At 37.8% G+C, this 26,729-nt stretch overlaps 1 protein-coding gene across 1 annotated transcript in view; it reads right to left on the minus strand.

Annotated features, from left to right (window-relative positions):
- Nucleotides 1–26,729, minus strand: part of LOC133618807 (tensin-3-like) — a 68,228-nt gene that overhangs the window by 20,879 nt on the left and 20,620 nt on the right. Inside the window, exons 4-12 of the mRNA XM_061979539.2 lie at nucleotides 23,249–23,371; nucleotides 21,042–21,106; nucleotides 20,109–20,192; nucleotides 16,620–16,732; nucleotides 14,824–14,884; nucleotides 14,662–14,737; nucleotides 14,458–14,587; nucleotides 14,208–14,273; nucleotides 9,539–9,640 (exon numbers count right to left, since the gene is read on the minus strand). Coding sequence (XP_061835523.1) covers nucleotides 9,539–9,640; nucleotides 14,208–14,273; nucleotides 14,458–14,587; nucleotides 14,662–14,737; nucleotides 14,824–14,884; nucleotides 16,620–16,732; nucleotides 20,109–20,192; nucleotides 21,042–21,106; nucleotides 23,249–23,371 — 820 coding nt within the window. The remainder of the gene's footprint in view (nucleotides 1–9,538; nucleotides 9,641–14,207; nucleotides 14,274–14,457; nucleotides 14,588–14,661; nucleotides 14,738–14,823; nucleotides 14,885–16,619; nucleotides 16,733–20,108; nucleotides 20,193–21,041; nucleotides 21,107–23,248; nucleotides 23,372–26,729) is intronic.

Raw genomic sequence — 26,729 nt, forward strand, 5'->3', positions numbered from 1 at the left:
ATTGTTTAAAAAATATTCGTAATGGTTTTTTTTTGCTTTATTAAATATGCTTATAGACCTCTCACATTTCTATTCTCGTTGAAATATAATAAATGGGGGAGCTTAATGTTTTCTAACACTACGCAAAAATATGTTTATATACCATATTTTCCAGACCATAGGATGCACCGGATTATAAGGCGCACTGCTGACGAATGGTCTGTTTTCGATCTTTTTTCATATACCAGGCGCACTAGATTATAAGACACATTAAAGGAGTCATATTATTATAATTATTTTTCTAAATGTAAAACACTTCCTTGTGGTCTACATAACATGTAATGTTGGTTATTTGGTCAAAATGTTGCATAGATTATGTTTTACAGATCATCTTCAAGTCGTTTTCTGACAGCCGCTTCAGAATACGCCGTTATGTGGGCGGTCTTATTTACGTGGCTCACCTTCGACAGCATTTTCTCACAGTCATCTTTGTTGTAGCGGTGTAGCGTGCAAGGACGGGAGTGGAAGAAGTGTCAAAAGATGGAGCTAACTATTTTAATGACATTCCGACTTTACTTCAATCAATAACGGTGCAGCATCTCCTCATCCGGAAACAACAACAACGCCGGAAATGTGCCCCGTGAAAAAACGTCAGACCGGAACTCTCTAATAACTAAAGTTCCTTGGGTGAATAATGTAAAGTCACTACACCGGTATGTTTTCGCGCATTCATGGCGAGTTTACTGACAGATATAATAAAGAACTTTACACTACTTTATATTAGAAATGGCAACAACGGAGGATGAATGTCCCATAACAAGGTAGAGAAAAAGAAGAAGCGTATCGACTACGGTGTCTCCACGGACTACAAAGGCGGACACGCGCAAATTTTCAGGATTTATGCAAATCCCAAATACAAATCAGCAGGTACCAGAAGGTAAGCAAAGTTGCTTTTGCCTATTATTGCAAAACAAAACACCAGATAATGTCTTACCTTATACACACACCGTAATAATATTCGTATGTTTAATGCGCCGACAATCCATCAAGCGGTGCGGCGCCATAGCTTACCAAAGTCATACTAAAACATTTCGATAAATTTATGAGCCCCGTGTGTAATGTTCTATATTTTCAATGAAACATATAACATTTTGGTGTTGTTTACTTGAGTCATATTGCCATCATAGTGTAGTCTACACGCACGCTTATGTTTGACTACTCTGGTCACACTTATCACATAACATGTACCAAATAAAATTGATTCGAGGTCGTCTGTAAGCAAAACCAGAATTATTCCGTACATTAGGCGCACCGGGTTATAAGGCGCACTGTCGAGTTTTGAGGAAAAAAAAATATTTTAAGTGCGCCTTATAGTCCGGAAAATACAGTACTTATCATTGGAAACAAGTATTTGATCATCTCAACTCCTATGCGGTTATAATATATGTTTTGTACACTTTTGAGGGGATCAATGCCCAGTAGTGTGCAAGTGTGTTTCTGTATAGTATCTCCAGCCATGTGGTGACATAAATTACGGTATTTTGAGAGGTGAAGTCGGACTAAGTAGGACATCACGGAAGGCCTAGGTGAGAAATGCACGGCCCGCCACTGTTATACAGTATGTCATGATTTAGTGCTCAAATTGGCCATAGTTGATATAAACTTGTTACCTACCGGTAATCACCATTATTATTGTCACATGCTTCCAATTGTGTCTATACACACTAGGGTATAGATAGGGTTTTTGTTTGATTGATTGAAACTTTTATTAGTAGATTGCACAGTACAGTACATATTCTGTATAAATGACCACTAAATGGTAACACCCCAATAAGTTTTTCAACTTGTTTAAGTCGGGGTCCACGTAAATCAATTCATGGTACTATACCGCCTCTAAAAAGTACCGGTCCCCCTCTCCCCGCACCCCAGTCGTCGTCATGTCATAACATTGCTGGTTTTACAAGCAGAGGAGCATGTTCGGCAGCGCAAAATCACGTAGTACTTACAAGCAGACACAGTGTGTAGACAGAAAAGGGAGAATGGACGCATTTTGGCTTAAAAACTAACGATAAAGGTGAAGTTATAACACTGAAACACCCTCAGGAAGAGGTGTTGTATGTTTTTGACTATGTAACAATGGGCACTACATTTGTTTTAAGTTGCATGAAAAAGCGTTTAATTAGATTTGCTGCTACCTGCAGAAACTATGTTATATGACAAATCTGTATGGTTATCCAGTAACTGATAAGGGAGAGAAAAAATGCACTTATTAAGTATTTCTCCTTTAATAACCAACTTCCAAACGTTTCCAGCTGTTCTCTACAAAGGTAGTGGTTTGTCTATTTACACCAGGGGTCCCCAAACTACGGTCCGCGGGCCGGATACGGGCCCCCAGCGTCCAAAATCCGGCCCGTGGGAATTCCCAAGTAAAAAAAAATATTGAAATTGTATTTATTTATTTTATTTTTTATTTATTTTTTGTTTGTTTTTAATTTGTCCTTACTAGTCCATTTTCTACCGTCTCCTAGCCACTCAGGCAAATCATATTGTCTAAAAATGCATATTACCATCGATAACGTGACATGCAGCAAGTGCGCTCTTTAAGTCAATTAGTGCGCGAGGAATATATATAGGAATATATATGAATGAATATATATGAATGAATATATATATATATATATATATATATATATATATATATATATATATATATATATACATATACACATACAAACACATATATACACATATACATATAGACACATATATACATATATATATATATACATATATACACATATACATATATATATACATGGACATATACATATATACACACACATATATACACATTTACATATACATATACACGCACACACACACACACACACACACATTTACATATAATATATATATATATACACACACACACACACACACACATATATATATATATATATATATATATATATATATATATATATATATATATATATATACACACATATACATATATATATACATGGACATGTACATATACATATATACACACACATATATACACATTTACATATTAGATTAGATTTAGATTTAGATTTATTGGTCCCCTTGGGGAAATTCATTGTCACTGGCGTACATTTAAACAATAGACATTACACATCACAAAAAAAATAAAATAACAAAAAGACATCATACATGACCAACACACATTTACAGGCTTGTCAGACAGGTCGGCCGGGCCTGCTGTTAAGGGCGGCATATACATATACATATACATATACATATACATATATACACACACACACACACACACACACACACACATTTACATACAGTATAATATATATATATATATATATACACACACACATATATATATATATATATATATATATATATATATATAGCGTGGCCCACGCCAAATTGTTTTACCCCAATGCGGCCCCGGAGTCAAAAAGTTTGGGGACCCCTGGTTTACACCCTTTTTTTGGTCTGCCTTTAAATCCTACTCTTATTTCACACATAGGGATAAACACACACTGCCACTGATTGGTCGGGGGGAATTCATTGAAGTAAATTAGTTTTTTCCCCCCTCCCTACACACAGCATCTTAGCACTTTTGTGGCAAACGTTTTTTAGGCTTCCTCGGGTCGACCGGCTTATGGGGAAGAAGGGTTTCGCTGCGTCTACCAGGCTGGTGGGAAGAAGATGCAGAATTCCCACAAAGCTCCACTCGGATGTCGTGTTTACATGAGAACGCAGGGTTGTAAATATCCCACAAGAATGCTTCGGAATCAAGCAGACGGAGAAAAATCGCATCTTTGCATTAAGGAGTTCCCTTTTTTATTTATTTTAAATGTTTAAGTGAAAGCTACGTCAAAGCAGAATAGCTCACTTTCATAAAAAACATCCTGAAGAATCATGGGAAAGGGCGGATCTATGTGAGCGGCTCTATTCTGGGAGGCCGTTGTGAATTGCACGGTTGCGCGGAGAGCGGTGACCACAGCGAGGACAGCACGCCGCCGCCAATGGCGCTCACGAGGGGGGCATGATGGTTCAAGCGCACCTATTCATTTGCTGCAATAAGAAATTCCCTGAGAACCAAGCACTAGTCTATAACAGTGCAAACCAAGGAGGATCATTTGAGCTCATTTTTATTTTCCCACCATAGTAAAAGTCATGCGATTATTTAAGTAATGCATAGGTACAAAACACAAAACCAGTGAAGTTGGCACGTTGTGTGAAGCGTAAATAAAAACAGAATACAATGATTTGCAAAATATTTTCAACCTATATTCAATTGAATAGACTGCAAAGACAAGATATTTAACGTTCCAACTGGAAAACGTTCTTATTTTTTGCAAATATTAGCTCATTTGGAATTTGATGCCTGCAAAATGTTTTTAAAAAGCTGGAACATGTGGCAAAAAAGACTGATAAAGTTGAGGAATGCTCATCAAACACTTATTTGGAACATCCCACAGTGAACAGGCTAATTGGGAACAGGTGGGTGCCATGATTGGGTATAAAAGCAGCTTCCATGAAATGCTCAGTCATTCACAAACAAGGATGGGGCGAGGGTCACCGATTTGTGAACAAATGCGTGAGCAAATTGTCCAACAGTTTAAGAACAACATTTCTCAACGAGCTATTGCAAGGAATTTAGGGATTTCACCATCTACGGTCTGTAATATCATCAAAAGGTTCAGAGAATCTGGAGAAATCACTGCACGTAAGCAGCAAGGCTGAAAACCCTCAGGCGGTACAGCATCAAAAGCCTACATCAGTGTGTAAAGGATATCACCACATGGGCTCAAGAACACTTCAGAAAACCACTGTCAGTAACTAGAGTTTGTCGCTACATCTGTAAGTGCAAGTTAAAACTCTACTATGCAAAGCGAAAGCCATTTATCAACAACACCCAGAAACGCCGCTGGCTTCGCTGAGCCCAAGCTTATCTAAGATGGACTGATGCAAAGTGTAAAAGTGTTCTGTGGTCTGACGAGTCCACACTTCAAATTGTTTTTGGAAACTGTGGACGTCGTGTCTTCCGGAACAAAGAGGAAAAGAACCATCCGGATTGTTATAGGCGCAAAGTTCAAAAGCCAGCATCTGTGATGGTATGGGGGTGTATTAGTGCCCAAAACATGGGTAACTTACACATCTGTGAAGGCACCATTAATTACATACCGGTTTTGGAGCAACATATGTTGCCATCCAAGCAACGTTATCATGGATGCCCCTGCTTATTTCAGCAAGACAATGCCAAGCCACGTGTTACAACAGCATGGCTTCGTAGTAAAAGAGTGCGGGTACTAGACTGGCCTGCCTGTAGTCCAGACCTGTCTCCCATTGAAAATGTGGGGGGCAATATGAAGCGTAAAATACCACAACAGAGACCCTCGAACAACTTAAGCTGTACATCATGTAACAATGGGAAATAATTCCACCTGAAAAGCTTCTAAAATTGGTCTCCTCAGTTCCCAAACATTTACTGAGTGTTGTTAAAAGGAAAGACATGTACCGGTAACACAGTGGTAAAAATGCCCCTGTGACAACTTTTTTGCAATGTGTTGCTGCCATTAAATTCTCGGTTAATGATTATTTGCAAAAAAATTAAATTTCTCAGTTCGAACATGAAATATCTTGTCTTTGCAGTCTATTCAATTGAATATAAGTTGAAAAGGATTTGCAAATCATTGTATTCCGTTTTTATTTACGAATTACACAGTGCTAACCTCTTTGGTTTTGGGGTTTTTAATTTGCAATTCGCATAGTTATATTGAAACAACAATGGCATTTGAAAACCTAATTCGTTAGATAGTAGTGGATAAATACAGTATATTACATGTTTTATGTTGCGGAAAACCTTTATAAGACATAATATATAATAACATTACAGTTTTACCTTTTACGATGAAGACTTCTCCCAACATGTTGACCCTCAGAGGCTGCTAAACGAGGGACGAGTCGAATAAGCTCATAGTGATTAGTTCGCTAGTCACTATTAGCTTTGAAGCTTAGAGGAACAAATAAACATTTTAATATTGTAACTGATTTGTGTACTAAAACTACATATTTAATTTGATATGAAGGACCTGCATGAGTGGTGAAGAATGATTATATTGCCAAAGGGCTGAAAAGCTACAAGACAATGTACTATTACGATACATTCGGGGACTCAGCAATTAATGCACTATATTGATACTAACTGTCCAATTTAGACATGAAAAATATGAAATAACCACTAGATTTATTGAGTTCTAATGTGACAATGTTAGAAATAAATGATAAATAAGTGTTATTGTGGAGGGTGCTGGGATTATATTAGCCCATTGTTATTTATGTAATTGCATCACAATTTTAACCGGAACTGTAAGGTAAGAATCTGCAATTCAAAATCTTCTGAAAAAATATGCTACTGTAAGTATTGAAAATAGTAAACATAGTAAGCTGAAAAGATGATGAATATGTCAAGGCAGTGTGGTTTGCTGCTAACGCTAGATACTAGCCTCTAGTTAGCTAGTGACTCATCAAATTCTATGCAATTGTTTGTTTTTTTTCACTGCTGTACAGGTAAATATTTGTGTTGTTTATATTTGTTTTTATATTTGTAACGTTTGTATGTGTTTAACCTTTTTTTTTCTTTTTTTTTTTTACATTTGTGACAGTTAATGTTAAAAAAAAAAAGTTCCGTCTGCGACAAAACTTATATTAGATATGTTTAACACACAAATATGTTGTTTGTATACAATAGTTGGCTTTACTGCAGCAGAATACACATTACTTGTATGGTTTTTTACACAAATGCTAAAAATGTTGCTTGTAAACGTTGCCTAAACCAGGGGTGTCAAACGTAAGGCACGAGGGCCGGATCAGGCCCGCGAACAGGTTTTATCCGGCCTGCGGGATGAGTTTGCTAAGTATAAAAATGAGCCGAAATTTTTGAATGAAAGAAACTGCTGTTCTAAATGTGTCCACTAGATGTCGTAATAGCAATTATTTGTATCTATGTAGATCAGGGGTGCTCACACTTTTTCTGCAGGCGAGCTACTTTTCAATTGATCAAGTCGTGGGGATTTACCTCATTCATATATATAATTTATATTTACTTATTTATGAAATATATGTTTTTGTTAATAAGTTAAAGGTGTTTAATGATAATGCAAGCATGTTTAACACATATAGTTAATATTGTTAATAAATTAAAGGTGTTTAATGATAATGCAATCATGTTTAACACATAGTTAATATTGTTAATAAATTAAAGGTGTTTAATGATAATACAAGAATGTTTAATACATATAGTTAATATTGTTAATAAATTAAAGGTGTTTAATGATAATACAAGTATGTTTAATACATATAGTTAATATTGTTAACAAGTTAAAGGTGTTTAAAGATAATGCAAGCATGTTTAATACATATAATTAATATTGTTAACAAGTTAAAGGTGTTTAATGATAATACAAGCATGTTTAATACATATAGTTAATATTATTAATAAGTTAAAGGTGTTTAAAGATAATACAAGCATGTTTAACACATATAGTTAATATTGTTAACAAGTTAAAGGTGTTTAATGATAATACAAGCATGTTTAACACATATAGTTAATATTGTTAATAAGTTAAAGGTGTTTAAAGATAATGCAGGCATGTTTAACACATATAGTTAATATTGTTAACAAGTTAAAGGTGTTTAATGATAATACAAGCATGTTTAATACATATAGTTAATATTATTAATAAGTTAAAGGTGTTTAAAGATAATACAAGCATGTTTAACACATATAGTTAATATTGTTAACAAGTTAAAGGTGTTTAATGATAATACAAGCATGTTTAACACATATAGTTAATATTGTTAATAAGTTAAAGGTGTTTAAAGATAATGCAGGCATGTTTAACACATATAGTTAATATTGTTAACAAGTTAAGGTGTTTAAAGATAATACAAGCATGTTTAACACATATAGTTAATATTGTTGTTTAGTTAAAGGTGTTTAAAGATAATGCAAGCATGTTTAATACATATAATTAATATTGTTAACAAGTTAAAGGTGTTTAATGATAATACAAGCATGTTTAATACATATAGTTAATATTACTAATAAGTTAAAGGTGTTTAAAGATAATACAAGCATGTTTAACACATATAGTTAATATTGTTAACAAGTTAAAGGTGTTTAATGATAATACAAGCATGTTTAACACATATAGTTAATATTGTTAATAAGTTAAAGGTGTTTAAAGATAATGCAGGCATGTTTAACACATATAGTTAATATTGTTAACAAGTTAAAGGTGTTTAATGATAATACAAGCATGTTTAATACATATAGTTAATATTATTAATAAGTTAAAGGTGTTTAAAGATAATACAAGCATGTTTAACACATATAGTTAATATTGTTAACAAGTTAAGGTGTTTAAAGATAATACAAGCATGTTTAACACATATAGATTCCTTTCTTTCATGAAGACAAGAATATAAGTTGGTGTATTACCTGATTCTGATGACTTGCATTGATAGGAATCAGACAGTGGTGCTAAAAACGTCCGCATTTTCGAATGGAGGAGAAAAAAGTCCTCCTTTCTGTCCAATACCACATGAAAGTGGTTGGTTTTTGGCATCTTATTTGTCCAGCTTCCGTACTCCTTTGTATACACTTTACAAGAAATACATTGTCGGCAAACTCCGTAGCTTGCTAGCTTGTGCACGCCAGCTTTCTGAGACTCGTTTTGTTAGCGCAACTGTGCAACTGTGCAGTCGGTCTTTGGAGTTTTGACGACAGGTACGGCGCCAGAGTCTGTTGAAATAAAGTGTTTCTCGCCTTCCAGTCGGTAATTTTAATGAGCTGGCAGCAGCCAGCGTCATCTCAGAAGACCCTCGGGTGCCGTGAATGTCAATCAAGTGACGAAAGTGACGTCATAGTGAAGATTTATGATCGCTCATTTTTAGGACTATTTTTTTAATGCCTGGCTGGTGATCGACTGACACACCCTCCGAGATCGACCGGTAGCTCGCGATCGACGTAATGAGCACCCCTGATGTAGATGCTACATATGTAAAAAAAAAAAAAAAAAACACATGTTAGGAAATCAGTTGAGGAAAATGAGCAAGCTACATAACATCCTGTAATTTGATTTTGATATTTTTTTTATCTTGATAGATTGAAAATTAACTAAAGTATAAATAACGACAAATAAAGATAGAATACTATTAACCGCAACATGTAAGTGTAAAAAAAACCCATTATGATTTGTACATTTTCAGAATGTGCTTGTTCTTTTTTAAACAAAGGAAACAATCTGAAGTTGTCTTTATTTTTAAGTTATCGTGCCGTGACTTTATCAGTCCGGCCCACTTGGGAGTACATTTTTCTCCATGTGGCCCCCGATTTAAAATGAGTTGGACACCCCTGGCCTAAACAGTTAATATATGTTTCATGATTGCGAAACATTGACCCTGGAGTGGATGAATGACATTTCCATTATTTTTAATATGGGGAAATTGTTTTCATAACACACTTAATGCAGTTTATATAGAACAGTACCTTCAACATCACACATGTTCTGGTAAGAGTCCCAGCGGGTGAGCGGGTCAGCGGTGTTGTAGTCCACAGTAACATCCACGCCATTCTGCCATCTGTCAGCACCTGAGCCCAAAAGAAACATCAACTTTAACATTGAGCGCTTTTTAGTAGAAGTCGGAGGAAGGCAACAAAATACTGTACAGTAATAACTTCCGAAATGTCTCAATGGGGGCGTATGAATGTAAAAGTCATCATATCCAACTGTGTTCATATTTAATATCCATACATCCAGCTCTCATGTCTTAGGGATATATCTCAGACATCTATATGAGAAATGTGCATTTCTCATTTGCTTGGAGCCAGACAACCTGGTTCCTTGGACATGTAACGGCAGCCTATATTTACCCTGCTGACATGCACACGCATAAATCTCGTCATCTAACGCACTGTGTAGAAGGAACGGGACTCACGCTATGTTCTAAAACCTTGTGCTATTAGTTTGAATTCAGTCTCAGCTAAGAATTAGGCAGCAAGAATTGAATGTAGAACAGTGTCGCTTGTCAATATGCTTCGAATGACACGGTATAGCCTGACAGAGCACAACATTAGGCACGCCTTCACCATCTAATTAGGTACAATTCAAAATAACGTAATTATTAATATTTGTGGTGTGTATTTAAAGACATACTGTATTTTTCAGACTATAAGGCGCACTTAAAATCCTTTCATTTTCTCACAAAATAGACAGTGCGCCTTATAACCCGGTGCGCCTAATGTACGGAATAATTCTGGTTGTGCTTACCGACCTCGAAGCAACTTTATTTGGTACATGGTGTAATGATAAGTTTGACCAGTAGATGGCAGTCACACATAAAAGATACGTGTAGACTGCAATATGATGCCAGTAAACAACACCAAAACTTTAAATGTTCCATTGAGAATATAGAACAATACACACAGCACTCAAAAATCTTTCAAAATTTTTTAGTACGACTTTGAAGCCGCACCGCTTGATGGATTGTCAGATCATTACGGCTACCGTAGTCAGAGATACAAGTATTACTATGGTGTGTCTATAATATGTGTGGAACATTTCCCTTGTGGATCATAACATTTGTCTAAGTCTAAATCTAAGGACCGCAAAATGGCACCCATTAGCGGACACATTATCTGGCGTTTTGTTATGCAAAAGTATGCAAAACCAACTTTTCTTACCTTCTGGTAACTGCTGATCTGTTTTTGGGATCTGTGTAAAAAATTTGCACACGTCCGCCATTGTAGTCCGTGACGACAATGTAGTCGATTTTCTCTATCTTCTTGTTGTGTGGCATTTCTAATATGAAGTAGCGTAAAGTTCTAACTTACATCTGTCAGTAGACTCGCTATGAAAGCGCCAAAACATACCGGTGTAGTGAGTTTACATTATTCAACCAAGGAACTTTAGTTATTAGAGAGTTCCAGTCGGACGTTTTTTACAGGACACATTTCCGGCATTGTTGTTGCACTAGTGAGCCACGGATGAGGAGATGCAGCTCCGTTATTGATTGAAGTAAAGTCTGAATGTCATTAAAACAGTTAGCGCCATCTTTTGACACTTCTTCCACCCCCGTCCTTGCACGCTACACCGCTACAACAAAGATGACGGGGAGAAGACGCTATCGAAGGTGAGCCACATAAATAAGACCGCCCACAAAACGGCGCATCATGAAGAGACAGTCAGAAAGCGACTTGAAGATGATCTGTAAAACATAATCTATGCAACATTTTGACCAAAGAACCATCATTACATGTTATGTAGACCACAAGGAAGTGTTTTACACAAAAAATCCCCCTTTAATGCGCCTTATAATCCGGTGCGCCTTATGCATGAAAATAGCCCTGAATAGACCCGCTCATCAGCAGTGCGCCTTATAATCCGGTGCGCCATACGGTCCGGAAAATACGATAATAAAGATGAGCAAGTCTCTCGGTATGATAAAGATATAAAACTAACACAAATGTCAGATTACAATGGCACTCGATAAGTGTGCAAATCTCCAAAAAAAACCTACTTGGATCAATCAGTTCTATTTGTTGAGTCGTCTTTTCACAATCGCCAATATTCATTAATGACATTAATAATACGGTAAATTGGGTTTTTCGTTGTTGATGGGTTCCAGACATAACCTCACTGAAAATCAATTAAATTAAAATAAATAATACAAAAATACAATATTTTTTCAACATTTGGAGACCCCTCTGGACATAAAATGACACTCTTTAGTCACCTTTACACGTTGTAGTCCAATATAGTGATGCTGCCTGAGGCCGGGCCAATCAATGACCACAATACTGAACAGCACGCTCTGATTGGTTTGGCCTTCTCTAAAGGCCAATACTACTTTATTGTTGATGTTTTTAGCCATTTTATGCTTGAAAATGCTTAATTTAGGACCAAAAATATTATAGAATATGAGTTAAAGAAAATCCCCTAAAAATCTGCAATCTGTTGAAGCCGCAAATTTGTATATATTATATTATAACCAATAATAATTTAATATTAAAATGTTAAAAGTAAAAATAAAACTACACATTAATAAATTACATTATTAATATAAAAATTAATTGGCATAAGTCAATTACATAAAGTTAAAGATGTCTGATAAACATGTAAAGTGCATGCATATACAATATAATTCCTTCTTTCTTTGCTCACACAAAATTAAACTCGATTAATATAGAATAATATAGATTAGGTAGGGTGTATCTAAATGTGATTATTTTTAAATTAAATTAAAATCCACAGAATTCCTGTTTTTTAATCTGATTAAATATTGTAATCATTTGACAACAATAATTTCAATCAATAATAATATGTAATTGAAAATAAAATCTAAAAAAGTAGACCTATATGCCAGCATTTTTAGTCTTACTAATACACAAGCACAAATCAAAACCTTTTTGACAAATGTAATAGCTGATACAACATATCCTAAACCTTAATACAACTCCTGTTATGGCTCTGATTGAATTGTGCAGGTGTGCCTAATATTGTGGCCAGAATGTAAACAACACAACACAAGCGCACTAATACAGTTTCCTGCTATCAAGGCCCTGGGAAAGCACATGCTGAGCTTTTTTACCTCTGTCAGCACACACTTCCCACATTTGCCTCCCATATCATCCCACATCCTGTCTTTCCCATGGGAGGCGAAAGGTGGGACAACAATATGGCACGAGGGGAAAAATCTGGGGTGGAAAAAAGTGCCTGCTTTCCTCACGATACTCACAAGTACAATGAGGAGTTGAAGCTAATCGATGTGGAAATATATTCTTTTTTTTTCACTTTTTAGGATTCCATTAAAGATGACAAGGATATACCTAGAAGTGGTTATAATTGCGGAATCTTTGGCTACTTGGTTCAATATGAGCAATATAATGAATCAAATATGAATTACATACGTACCTTGTTAATTTTATAACTCTCTAGCCCTGATTTACTAAGATCCAAATATGTCGCACTAAACAGCGTGTGCAATCTATCAAATAGCGTGTAGTGGGCGTGTTGTGTGCAATCTTCTGACAATGCGTGTGCAATTGAAAACTGCTGCACAGCGTCCTATTTAAATGAGGATTTTGCATCTACTATACGGGGCATCGTGCCGGGGACACTTTCATTTACTGCACATTCATGTTATCATGCTCCTACCTACTTATGGCATTTTGTAATCAAATAAAAAGGAGACATCTACCACTTACGGGAATTTTAAACATAGCCCAAAGTGCATCCACAACGAAAGCCACTTTTTTATTTTTTTTAAATCACTGAAGGTGCATTAGAGCAGTGCTTCTCAAACAGTGGGGCGAGCCCCCCTGGGGGGGCGTGGTGCGATGCCAGGGGGGGTGCGTGCCCTACTAGAATGTGATGAAGCGCTTCACTGTAACCACGGTGGGGGACGAGGAAAGACCCGTGTGTGGTTTCCTTTAATGGTAATAAGCTTACAATGTTATGCAGAGGTATAGTTATAACAATTTTATAGACAAATTATGCTATTTATAGTCACAGTGGCGAGTGTTGGGGGGGGGGCACAAAATATTTTATTCTTCCTTGGGGGGGCGTGACAGAAAATAATTGAGAAGCACTACATTAGAGGGAGGCTGAACTACTGTGCTCAAGACGCAAAAAAAAATGCATACTTCTGTGAGGTTTTATTATATAAATATAATAGAGGTTAGTAATATATATTCTGTGTGAAAAAACGAAAGTCATAAAAAAAATACTAAATGACACCAAAACCTATTGGAATTGTTTTAACCAGCCCCTTCAGTCATCCAGCAGCTATGAAATTATAAAAGGATGTTGCTTTCTGACTGTCTAAATATGTTAAAACATGCATTTATTAATTATTGTTATTTATTGTTTTGTTTTTGTTTTTTTTAATATATATTTTTTAATTTAAAAAAATCCAGCAATATATTTAAAACATACATTGGTGACTGTATTGCTCTGCAAACACCTTCCTGTAGTTTTAATTTATATTAGTTTTACTGTTAACAGTTAACTTTCACTAGGATAGTGAAAGGAGTCATATATATATTTTTAACACCTTATTTTGGTTTATATAACATGTAACAATGTTTTTTTTTTTGCATGGATTTTGCTGTAAAGACCTCAAGACTTCCTAAAATGCTGCCTGTTGCTGGTTTGTACCTGGAATTTTCTCTGGTCCCTCGGAGAAAACCAGCTCTACTTTGCCATAATCTGGAAATCTGTGATCTGAAATACAGTACAAGAGCAACATGAGCATGCTAAAAGATACAGAATGTTCTGTTATGGAAAACGAGATCATTGCTTTCAAAGTGCCACAAAGCCTAAATTAAGTTCTCCTGGCGTAAGCAGCAAGAAGAGCAGACGTCTTAATGCAAACGAGTTAGGACCTGTACTCTCCTGTTTTTTCTACCTTTGTTGGCGGCCTCCATGTCCTCTTTATCGAACATCAAGTTGTAGCCTCGCACTGCTCCTGTGTGGAACTGCAGCTGGAAAATAACCTCACGCTCGGAAGAAACCTCACTCTTGTGGTAACATTTAATCTAAAACGAGAATGAAACAAAAACAGAGTGAAGCTGAAAGTCAATACTGATGTCATTCTGTTTATTTTCCCTACCATAATGTCCCCTTTGAGAAGCTGGGCCGGCTCCAGGGTGACACAGATCCGTCCCCTGTGGCCTGGACCGATGTGACTGTCATGCAGAAGTTTATAAAGTGAGTTTTCATTCTAACTAAAAACTCTGAATAAACATAAACAGAAAGTGATGGTGCTACTTACTAAATTCCGGATGAATACACCATGTGCATTGCCTGGTAGACCTTGACGTATGGTCGGCATGCTGGAAAAAAAACATTGTAATATTTGTAATTTTTTCAATAAATGGATGCATTTACAAAACCCAAAACCAGTGAAGTTGGCACGTTGTGTAAATGGTAAATAAAAACAGAATACAGTGATTTGCAAATCCTTTTCAACTTATATTCAATTGCATAGACTGCAAAGACAAGATATTTAATGTTGGAACTGAGAAACTTAATTTTCTTTTGCAAATAATCATTAACTTAGAATGTAATGGCAGCAACACATTGCAAAAAAGTTGTCACAGGGGCATTTTTACCACTGTGTTACATGGCCTTTCCTTTTAACAACACTCAGTAAACGTTTGTGAACTGAGGAGACCAATTTTTGAAGCTTTTCAGGTGGAATTCTTTCCTATTCTTGCTTGATGTACAGCTTAAGTTGTTCAACCGTCCGGGGTTTCCGTTGTTGTATTTTAGGAAGACAAGTCTAGACTGCAGGCAGGCCAGTCTAGTACCTGCACTCTTTTACTATGAAGCCACGCTGTTGTAACACGTGGCTTGGAATTGTCTTGCTGAAATAAGCAGGGGCGTCCATGATAACGTTGCTTGGATGGCAACATATGTTGCTCCAAAACCTGTATGTACCTTTCAGCATTAATGGTGCCTTCACAGATGTGTAAGTTACCAATGCCTTTGGCACTAATACACCCCCATACCATCACAGATGCTGGCTTTTAAACTTTGCACCTGTAAGAGTCCGGATGGTTCTTTTCCTCTTTGGTACGGAGGACACAACGTCGACAGTTTCCAAAACCAATTTGAAATGTGGACTCGTCAGACTACAGAACCCTTTTCCACTTTGCATCAGCCCATCTTAGATGAGCTCGGCCCCAGCGAAGCCGGCGGCGTTTCTGGGTGTTGTTGATAAATGGCTTTCGCTTTGCAGAGTTTTAACTTGCACTTACAGATGTAGCGACAAACTGTAGTTACTGACAGTGGTTTTCTGAAGTGTTCCTGAGCCCATGTGGTGAAATCCTTTACACACTGATGTCGCTTTTTGATGCAGTACCGCCTGAGGGATTAAAGGTCCGTAATGTCAATAATTACGTGCAGTGATTTCTCCAGATTCTCTGAACCTTTTGATAATATTACGGACCGTAGATGGTGAAATCCCTAAACTCCTTGCAATAGCTCGTTGAGAAATGTTGTTTTTAAACTGTTCAACAATTTGCTCATGCATTTGTTCACAAAGTGGTGACCCTCGCCCCATCCTTGTTTGTGAATGACTGAGCATTTCATGGAATCTACTTTTATACCCAATCATGGCACCCACCTGTTCCCAATTAGCCTGTTCACCTGTGGGATGTTCCAAATAAGTGTTTGATGAGCATTCCTCAACTTTCTCAGTCTTTTTTGCCACATGTGCCAGCTTTTTAAAAACATTTTTGCAAGCATCAAATTCCAGACACTAATATTTGCAAAAAATAACAAAGTTTACCAGTTCGAAGTCTATTCAATTGAATAGAGGTTGAAAAGGATTTGCAAATCATTGTATTCTGTTTTTATTTACGCTTTACACAACGTGCCAACTTCACTGGTTTTGGGTTTTGTACTAGGAGTCTTTCATGCAGGTGTACCAGGATAAAATGCTCTTGCTTTAAAGGCCCTAAGAGTGCGCAGATAACGCTTCTTAAGTGCTGTGATGTGGTTGCGTCAAGACTAGAGTAGCTGCAGCTGTGTGTGGAGGTAGTGTAAACAATAATGACTTTGAACCTCCAGACGAGTCAAAGTTGGGGATTCCGTGGAGAATGATGCAGTGCAGGAACAAAGGCGAGGCGTTGATCTTCATGGATCCACTTAGAAGGCTGTTGAGGATCCAAACATACCTAAAAATACCGATAAAACAAAGTAAGTTTGCAAAGATTCATTCCAATTATATGGGCTTTGTGCCTAATAGTTCCCAAAATGACTTGGCAATAAACTGATAATAACAAAAACAGGATTCATCTTAATAGAAATGTAAAGTTTAAAAATCATTTTGGTAAAGTAAGTGTGTTAGCATCATTACTAGTGTTCTTTGATGGTTATGTTGGCGTCAAAATTGACCATTTGGGCAGATGTGTTAATTGTGTTAGCAAAATATTAGCTTCTGTTAACTTAGCTGTTCTGTAAATGACATGAATAATTTTATAAGATAGTCGTTAAAATGTCATTAGTTATGTGGGCTTTATGTGATTGATACTTTATATTTAAGTTGATTTTACAATATTGTCAGCTTGTTTATCAGCTTCCGTTGATAGCAATGTCAGAGTCAATATGCAAACCTTTACGGAAGTAGAGATGCAAAAAAGCAGCTTGTGCTTATGCAGCAACATTTACACGATGTAAAATAAAACAAAACAATTACACAACACAGGAAAAACTAATAAAGAAAAGTAAAATATGTGATTTTTATTTTTTTATTTTATTTTTTTACATTGTATCTTGTGCTAAGTTAGCCTCAAGTATTATAACTATATTTTTAGCGTCCTTAAATTGTTGCGTTAGTTATACTTATGTCACCTTCACTTTATAGTTGTTAATGTTTTTTCACAGCTTTACCTTGAGGTACATTTATTAGTTGTGTTTCCGTATTTGTTTGTTTTATTTGCTAGTTTTGCTGCTAGCTTAGTATGACCCTTTTACAGTTATTAGCATCCTTTATTAACTATATGACTATCAAGTACCATAACTGTAAGTAGCTAAGTTTTAAGCCTCATAGTGAAATATAATGTGTTAGTTATTAGGAGTTGTTTTGTTTTATACGATCATTTTGCTGGTACCACCATGAGCTACATGTGCTCATGTTAGTTGTACTAGCCTATTAACATCCTTTTTAACTATATTGCCATAAAGTATCAACTGTAAGTAGCTTTGTTACCTTCAAATTGGATTAACATATGTTAGTTAATTTGGAAGTTTATTTGTTTTATTTGACAGTTTTGCTGCTAGCTTAGTATGACCCTTTTACAGTTGCGTTAACCTATTAGCATCCTTTATTAACTATATGACCATCAAGTATCATAACTAAGTAGCTAAGCCTCATTGTGAAATATAATGTGTTAGTTATGTTGGGAGTTTATTCATTTGTTTTACTATTTGTTTTTTATCATTTTGCTGGTACCACCATGAGCTCTATGTGTTGATGTTATTAGCCTATTATCATCCTTTTTTAACTATATTGCCATCAAGTACCAACTAAGTAGCTTTGTTACCTTCAAACTAGATTATAATATGTTAGTTAATTCGGGAGTTTATTTGTTTTCTTTATTAACTTGGTTAACTCGCACAGGTTTTAAATTTAGAAACTGACCTCTATATTAACATTTTAATATATACGGAATGCATCTATATATTTTGTGCATCTAGACCGCAAATGGGACAAGCGGTAGAAAATGGATAGATGGATTGGATATGGCGGGGCTCTCCCTTAGAGATAGGGTGAGAAGCTCTGCCATCCGGGGGGAGCTCAAAGTAAAGCCGCTGCTCCTCCACATCGAGAGGAGCCAGATGAGGTGGTTCGGGCATCTGGTCAGGATGCCACCCGAACGCCTCCCTAGGGAGGTGTTTAGGGCACGTCCGACCGGTAGGAGGCCGCGGGGAAGACCCAGGACACGTTGGGAAGACTATGTCTCCCGGCTGGCCTGGGAACGCCTCGGGGTCCCACAGGAAGAGCTGGACGAAGTGGCTGGGGAGAGGGAAGTCTGGGCTTCCCTGCTTAGGTTGCTGCCCCCGCGACCCGACCTCGGATAAGCGGAAGAAGATGGATGGATGGATGGATGGATTGGATATATATATATATATATATATATATATATATATATATATATATATATATTTATATTGTGTGTGTGTGTGTGTGTGTGTGTGTGTGTGTGTGTGTGTGTGTGTGTGTGTGTGTGTGTATATACATGTATGAATTAGGGTTTTCCCCAATACCAATATTTTGGTACCTGTACCAAAATGTATTTTGATCATTTTCTATCCTTTGTTACTTTTCAAAATAAAGGGCACCACAAAATAGGAAGAGCAGTCTGACGATCAACCACCTCTTCTTAAAGGGGAACTGCACTTGTATTTTTTTGGTCATCGTTCACAATCATGATGAAAGACATGACGACGGATGGATTTTTTTTAATGCATTCTAACTTGTAAATAAACGTAAATAAAAGTCCGATAACAGCGGAGCCGATGGGAGGTTCTCTATTTTGCCCATGAAATCCAATAGATAACCATTCAAAAACCACCAACAATACTCCATTTACATGTTACATGTGATATGAATATTAACTAAGTAATAGTGATATTGTTATTGTAAGTGCTAACGCAGACACATTATTTATAGTGGCGCTGTGATCACAAGCCTGTGTACAACATGATCAAAATTGACAAATATTTTGACTCGGGGGCCACATTGAGAGAAAAAAATGTGTCTCGGGGGGCCATGGTGTATGTGTGTATAAATTATATGTACATGTTTAGCTTTAAAGATCTGTTGTACAGTATGTGTGTTTGGGTCCCTTTTTTTCAGGAACACTAATACCAAAAGTCACAATGTCTGATAGAGTTCTAAAAAAGTTATGAAAAAAAAAAAACCGTAATGGAATTTTACAGTTTTTTACTGAATGGGAGACCCAAAATGGACATTAAAATAAAGAAAGTGGGATTTACATTATTAACTATGAACAATATAACATTGAATATTAACAACATATGAACGTCACTCCTCTTTTACTTCTCAGACCAGGCAAAACACAACAAAAATGTAAAAAACAGCAAAATATGAATGCAAAGTGTAATAAACACCTAAAATATGATATAATCACGTAAAAATCTGCATCCACATCTGTTTCTGACACACGCATTTCGGGCTGGCTGCTCTGAAAACAAACCCCGCCCACTCTGCTATGTTCCTGGTCTGAGGTGCTGTGACGTAGATTACCGTAACAACTCGTATAATAAAAGTGCAGATTTCAACCATTGAAATACTTTCTATAGTTCAAGACTTACAGTAATTTAAAAACAGCACTGCACATCATAATGGCGGCGACAGTTTTGATGTTAAAAGTCTAAAAAAATGATGTATAACGTCCAGCAGGCCGGAGTGAAAATCTTAATGGGCCGCATGTGGCCCGTGGGCCGTATTTTGCTCAGGTCTGATCTAGACTGTATATAATGGAGTGGTATACACTAAAGTGTGCATGTGTTTTCTTTTTTTTTTACCGTTTCTGTGAAGGTGTCATCAGAGCAGACACCTTATCGTCGTAGTATTTCCTCATAGCGAAGCGGTCCAATGCCTGATCAGCACTTTAAAGGAAAAAGGTGGGGAAAGATATCAAACATTTCCAGCAATGATGACTCACGGGAGGTAAATTAAACTGCCGTGGTAATCAAAGTGCGTTAACGCTGACTTGTACAAGGCCAACACGGACACACATGCATACGCATGCATAATGGAGAAGAGTGAAAGTAAGCAGAGAGACAAGAGATTCCCGCAGAGAGGAAGAGAATGGCGGCTTTAAGTAAACAGGGAGGCGGGGAGAAGGCCACAGAGAGGCCGTAGTGTGTGCACAACTCGGCCATTCAGGCACCCCTAAAACCAACAAGCGCGGGGGTCTTTTCACCCGGGCCCTCATCGTCCCCCCTGCAAATCTATTCCATTGTAAATCTATTGTGTTCCTATCTCTTCTTCTCTCTTTTTTTTTTTTAGTTCTCTTGTCTTTCACCTTTCCTCAGTGGGATGCAAACACATGAAGGCTTGCGTGTGCTGATGGGACCCACAGAGCCAAAAAAGCCTCCATGGAATACACGTGAGTGAACAAGAAGAAAAGATTTCAGGAAAGTGACACTGTGGCTTGCAGCTATTACAGTCACTACTACTCTCGAGCTGATTCATGAAACTTTACCCGCGGTGATTCATCGCTTAAATTGTGTGGTTGGTCTTTTCCCCCTCTTTGTCAGGCTTTGAAACACCCTGACCTCAAATTACCAGAGGTAAATACACGAGACAAGGTGGAGAGTTGACTTATTTTGCGGTCCTATCGATGAATCACGTCACTTTGTTGTGGTTTGTTCGCCGCAGACAGGGAGTGGGCTAACCATGACAAATGCTGACCAGAACATGCAGCAGACGTTTGCAGATAGACTAGCGCTTACCTGGCGGATACGTAGGTGAAATGGACAAAGGATGAAATGACAACGCCGATTCGACCCTTGCCGCCCTAGGAAACAGGATGTCAGGAGATAATTAATCATACATAATAAGATACTTTCAAATAAACTTGTTTCTACTCGGCAATGCTGGTTGAGGTCCGATTTGTTCCGATTTCCAAGCAATTATTCCCATAGGGGAGGTCAATAAGTCTCTAAACCATGCCTGGGCAATTATTTTGACTCGGGAGGCCCAATGTAGAGAAAAAAAAGGTTCTGGGGGCCGGTATATCTATTTTTAGGAACACTAATACAAAACCTCACAACAATGTCTGATTGAATGTTAAAAACGTTATGACAGACCGCCTTAAAAAACGGAAAGGAATTTTTAATTTTTTTACTGAATGAGACACCCAGAGTGTACATGAAAATAAAGAATGTGGGATTTACAACTAACAACAATTAACTATGAACGATAAAACACTGAATATTGACAACATAATAACGTCACACCCCCTCTCGATCGACATATTTTACAATGAAGCAAAACGCAACAAAAATGCAACAAACACAGCGAAATATGAACGCGAAGGGTAAAAAAAACAACCCACCTACAATCTGATATATCGATATATCACTAAGCTTTAGAACTTTGTTGTAAAAATCTCCTTCCGTGTCTGTCCTTGACACCCACATTTTAGGCTGGCCGCTCTGGAAACACTCTTTGGAAACGCTCCCTTGGTGCCTCGTCTGAGCTGCTGTGACTTAGATTACCATAGTAACTAATTAGATTACCATAGTAACTAATTAGATTACCATAGTAACTAGTATATTATGCAAAAGCACAGATTCCAACTATTGAAATACTTTGTATAGTTCAAGATTTACGGTCATATGAAAACATCACTACACATCATTAAGGCAGCTTCAGTTTCCATTATAAAGATCTAAAAAAATTATTTGGGAATGTCCGGAGGGCCAGATTGAAACGCTTAACGGGCCTTAATTTTGCCAGGTCTGCTCTAAACGATAAACCCTATAAGTGGCTTGCTTTTTTTTAGTGTATTTTTTCTTTGATGTCACCAAAGAAGGGTATTGGTGATGATAACCATAAAACAGGAAATTACACTTTCTGTGACATTGTGATGGGTCTGGCTGCTCAGTACAAGTGAACAATACAATTAATTAAATGTAAAGTACATACAATTAGGGATGGGTACCAAATTCGGTACGTTATTTTTATCAAATTTTGTCGGTTACCAAGTATCGATTCACCTCCAAATGAAATGATGCCAAATTTCGATACGTTCGTTGCACGTGACGGTTGCAGACTCAAACACTTGGCTGGCAGACATGCACTGAAGCAGCGCTCACAACGGATTCGGCCGGAATGCCACGGGGTAATGTTGTAATTTTCCATGCCAACAAAGCAAGTATGCCTGCTAGAAAGCGCTCGGACATACAGTAAGGCTTCACTTTTAAAAAAACGCTGGCACAATGCTAATTTACATAAGATTTACCACAGACATGCCACTTCTTACCCTTAGCAATTTTACATGGCGTTTTTAACAGCTCTAAATTTGTTCATTAAAACTACAAAATAAGCTGCGCGTTACAATCAACCAGCTGGTGTGTAATAAGAACAATACTTACACTATAAACACTTTTTAGGGTGCATCAAAAGACCATAATTTGCTTAATGGCAAAGGATACCCTTGACACATCATAGCCCATACACTAGCAACTATGTGCGAAGTCTACAATATGATGCTTGCAAATGAGACTCAGAAGTGTAAGAACACAAGAAATAACAACTGGACACTGAAATATGTTACATTAAAAATATGTATTTTATCATTAAACAAATGAACATTTATTAACCTGCGAACAAAAACAGAAGTACAGAAAATTGGTACCGTTGAGTACCGGTATCACTTCCCAGGTACCGGGAATTGGTACCGTATGGATTAATACGTGAAAGGTACCCATTGAATTTACATACATTGTAATTTACCAGGCAAATGTAAATAAGCATGTGTCCCAAAGCAGCAGTACTTAAAACGATAAAACGGCACATACCCTTTGGTTTACGAAGAGCGATTTGGACATTCACCAGTGTCGCAGAATGGTTTTAGTTTGGAGGTTCAACTGACGGGGTTCAAACATTACCTCATCCGTACCAGCATTGTTTTAACTCGTTTACAAGTTCTCACCCTGCAGTGTATAACGACCACGTGAAGCGGGTCAGCGTTGAGCCAGCTCTCCATGGCTTTGCAAATGGTGCAGATCTTATCCAGAGGTGGGGCGTGCAGATCGGGCCAGCCTGTATCCAAAGTCTGAAAAACAACAGTGTGAACCCATTTTTAGTGCATGCAACAGAAGTAAGAAAATAAGACTGAATACTCTAAACCAGGGGTGCCCATTACGTCAATTGCGAGCTACTGGTCGATGGCGGACGGTGTGTCACTCGATCGCCAGCTAGGCATTAAAAAAATAAACCTAAAATTAGCGATCATCAATCTTCACCAAGACGTCACTTTCATCACTTGATTGACATTCACGGCACCTGAGGGTCTTGTGAGATGACGCTGGCTGCTGCCAGCTCATTATTAAGAAAAAATGACCAACAGGAAGGCGAGAAACACTTTAAACAGACTCTCGCGCCGTACCTGCTGTCAAAACTCTAAAGACCAAGTGCCCGTCTTCACAATAAAAGCCCTGCTTCATCCTGCCTGCGCTAACAAAATGAGAATCTCAGAAAGCTAGCGTGCACAAACTAGCAAGCTACAGAGTTTACCGCCAATGTTTTTCTTGTAAAGTGTATAAAAACGAGTATGGAAGCTGGACAAACAAGATGCCAAAAACCAACCTCTTTCATGTGGTATTGGACAGAAAAGAGGACTTTTTTTCTCCTCCATTTGAAAATGTGGACGTTATCATCACTACTGTCTGATTACAATCAATGCAAGTCATCAGAATCAGGTAATACACCAACTTATATTCTTGTCCTCATGAAAGAAAGGAATCTATATGTGTTAAACATGCTTGTATTATCATTAAACACATTTAACTTGTTAACAAAAACATATCTTTCATAAATAAATAAATAGAAATTATATATATGAATGAGGTAGATCCCCTCGACTTGGTCACCCCTGCTCTGAACCTTAAGCCCGCGAATTATCCGTGGCCTTGCAACCCTGTCCAATGCCCGCCAGTTCCCCCGTACATTTTGGCCCATCAGCGTTATTTTCCCCAATCTAATATGTTTCTGAGCGATACTCAAACACGCACGCCAACTGTCTTATTAAAACTTGCTTGTTTTTTGTGTAGACCAGGGATGTTAAACATGCGTAACAGGTTCAATCCGGCCCGCAAGATGAGTTAGCAAAGTGTAAATTTGAGCTGCATTTTTAAATCAAAGAAACTGCTGTTCTGAATGTGTTCACTGGATTTCGCAATAGCAATTCTGTTAGGAAAACAAATAGTTTATACCGAGGCGAGCAACTATACCAGGGGTCGGCAACCCGCGGCTCCGGAGCCGCATGCAACCTGTCGTCGCGTCCGCTTTTTCACCATACTATCTGCGTGCCGGCCCAGTCACATGATAATGCAGCCTCTGCTTACACACGTAAGTGACTGCAAGGCATTCTTGGTCAACAGCCATACAGGTTACACTGAGGATGGCCGTATAAACAACTTTAACACTCTTACTAATATGCGCCACACTGTGAACCCACACCAAACAAGAATGACAAACACATTTCGGGAGAACATCCGCACCGTAACACAACATAAACACAACAGAACAAATACCCAGAATCCCATGCATCCCTAACTCTTCCGGGCTACATTATACACCCCCGCTACCATCAAACCCCGCCCACCTCAACCGACGCATGGAGGAAGAGGGGGGGGGGGAGGCGGGGTTTGGTGGTAGCGGGGGTATATAATGTAGCCCAGAAGAGTTAGGGATGCATGGGATTCTGGGTATTTGTTCTGTTGTGTTTATGTTGTGTTACGGTGCGGATGTTCACCCGAAATGTGTTTGTCATTCTTGTTTGGTGTGGGTTTACAGTGTGGCGCATATTAGAAAGAGTGTTAAAGTTGTTTATACGGCCACCCTCAGTGTGACCTGTATGGCTATTGACCAAGTATGCCTTGCAGTCACTTACGTGTGTCTGCAGAAGCCTCATACAACATGTAACTGGGCTGGCACGCTGTATGTACAGGTTGTAGAGGGCGCTATAGGCAGTGCCATCACGGCACGCCCTTATTATTGTTGTTTGGGTGAAAATCAGCAGACATTCGAGAGAATAGTTGCCCTGAAATTCGAGAGTCTCTCGGAAAAATCGGGAGGGTTGGCAAGTATGACGCTGTCAAGCGCCATTCATATAAAACTCGCGGGCCGCACTAACATTACAGTTTCATATTAAGGTGCGGGCCGCGTGTCTGAGACCGCTGGTTTATACATAGCACAAAGCAAAAAAAAACTTTGTATGCAGTGTTATTTCATTTTAAATTTCAAAAGAGTTTTGTGGCTCCCATTGTTTTCTTTAATTTGTGAAACGGGTCAAAATGGCTTTTTGAGTGGTAAAGGTTGCCGACCCCTGAACTATACCAAGCAAGAGGGGCTGTGACTCATCCCCCCTCGACTCAACGTAAAACAAACAGGAGTAAAATAAACAATTGGTAACTCACTTAAAACGCTGCATGAGACACTGCACATTGATGTAGTTCTGTGGAAATTATTGTCTTCTATGCAAATTTAAAGAAAGTGAACAGTGGAAATGACAAATGAGGTAGTTGATGCATAGAAGAGTTTTTGTTTATGCTTTATTTTGTTTTTTGTTCAATCAAAGATGGGCTGTGACTTAAAGTCTAATTGCTTTGTACAAAACCCAAAACCAGTGAAGTTGGCACGTTGTGTAATTCGTAAATAAAAACAGAATACAATGATTTGCAAATGCTTTTCAACTTATTTTCAATAAAATAGGCTGCAAAGACAAGATATTTAATGTCCGAACTGAGAAACTATTTTTTTGTTGTTGCAAATAATCATTAACTTAGAATTTAATGGCAGCAACACATTGCAAAAAAGCTGGCACAGGGGCATTTTTACCACTGTGTTACATGGCCTTTCCTTTTAACAATACTCAGTAAACGTTTGGGAACTGAGGAGACCAATTTTTTAAGCTTTTCTGGTGGAATTCTTTCCCATTCTTGCTTGATGTACAGCATAAGTTGTTCAACAGTCCGGGGTCTCTGTTGTGGTATTTTACGTTTCATAATGCGCCACACATTTTCATTGGGAGACAGGTCTGGACTACAGGCAGGCCAGTCTAGTACCCGCACTCTTTTACTATGAAGCCACGTTGTTGTAACACGTGGCTTGGCATTGTCTTGCTGAAATAAGCAGGGGCGTCAATGATAACGTTGCTTGAATGGCAACATATTGCCAAAGCGTGTATGTACCTTCAGCATTAATGGTGCCTTCACAGATGTGTAAATTACCCATGCCTTGGGCACTAATACACCCCCATACCATCACAGATGCTGGCTTTTGAACTTTGCGCTTATAACAATCCGAATTGGTTATTTTCTTCTTTGTTCCGGAGGATACAACGTCCAAAGTTTCCAAAAACAATTTGAAATGTGGACTCGTCAGACCACAGAACACTTTTCCACTTTGTA

The sequence above is a fragment of the Nerophis lumbriciformis genome, linkage group LG19, assembly GCF_033978685.3.
Source record: "Nerophis lumbriciformis linkage group LG19, RoL_Nlum_v2.1, whole genome shotgun sequence".
Lineage (NCBI taxonomy): Eukaryota > Metazoa > Chordata > Actinopteri > Syngnathiformes > Syngnathidae > Nerophis > Nerophis lumbriciformis.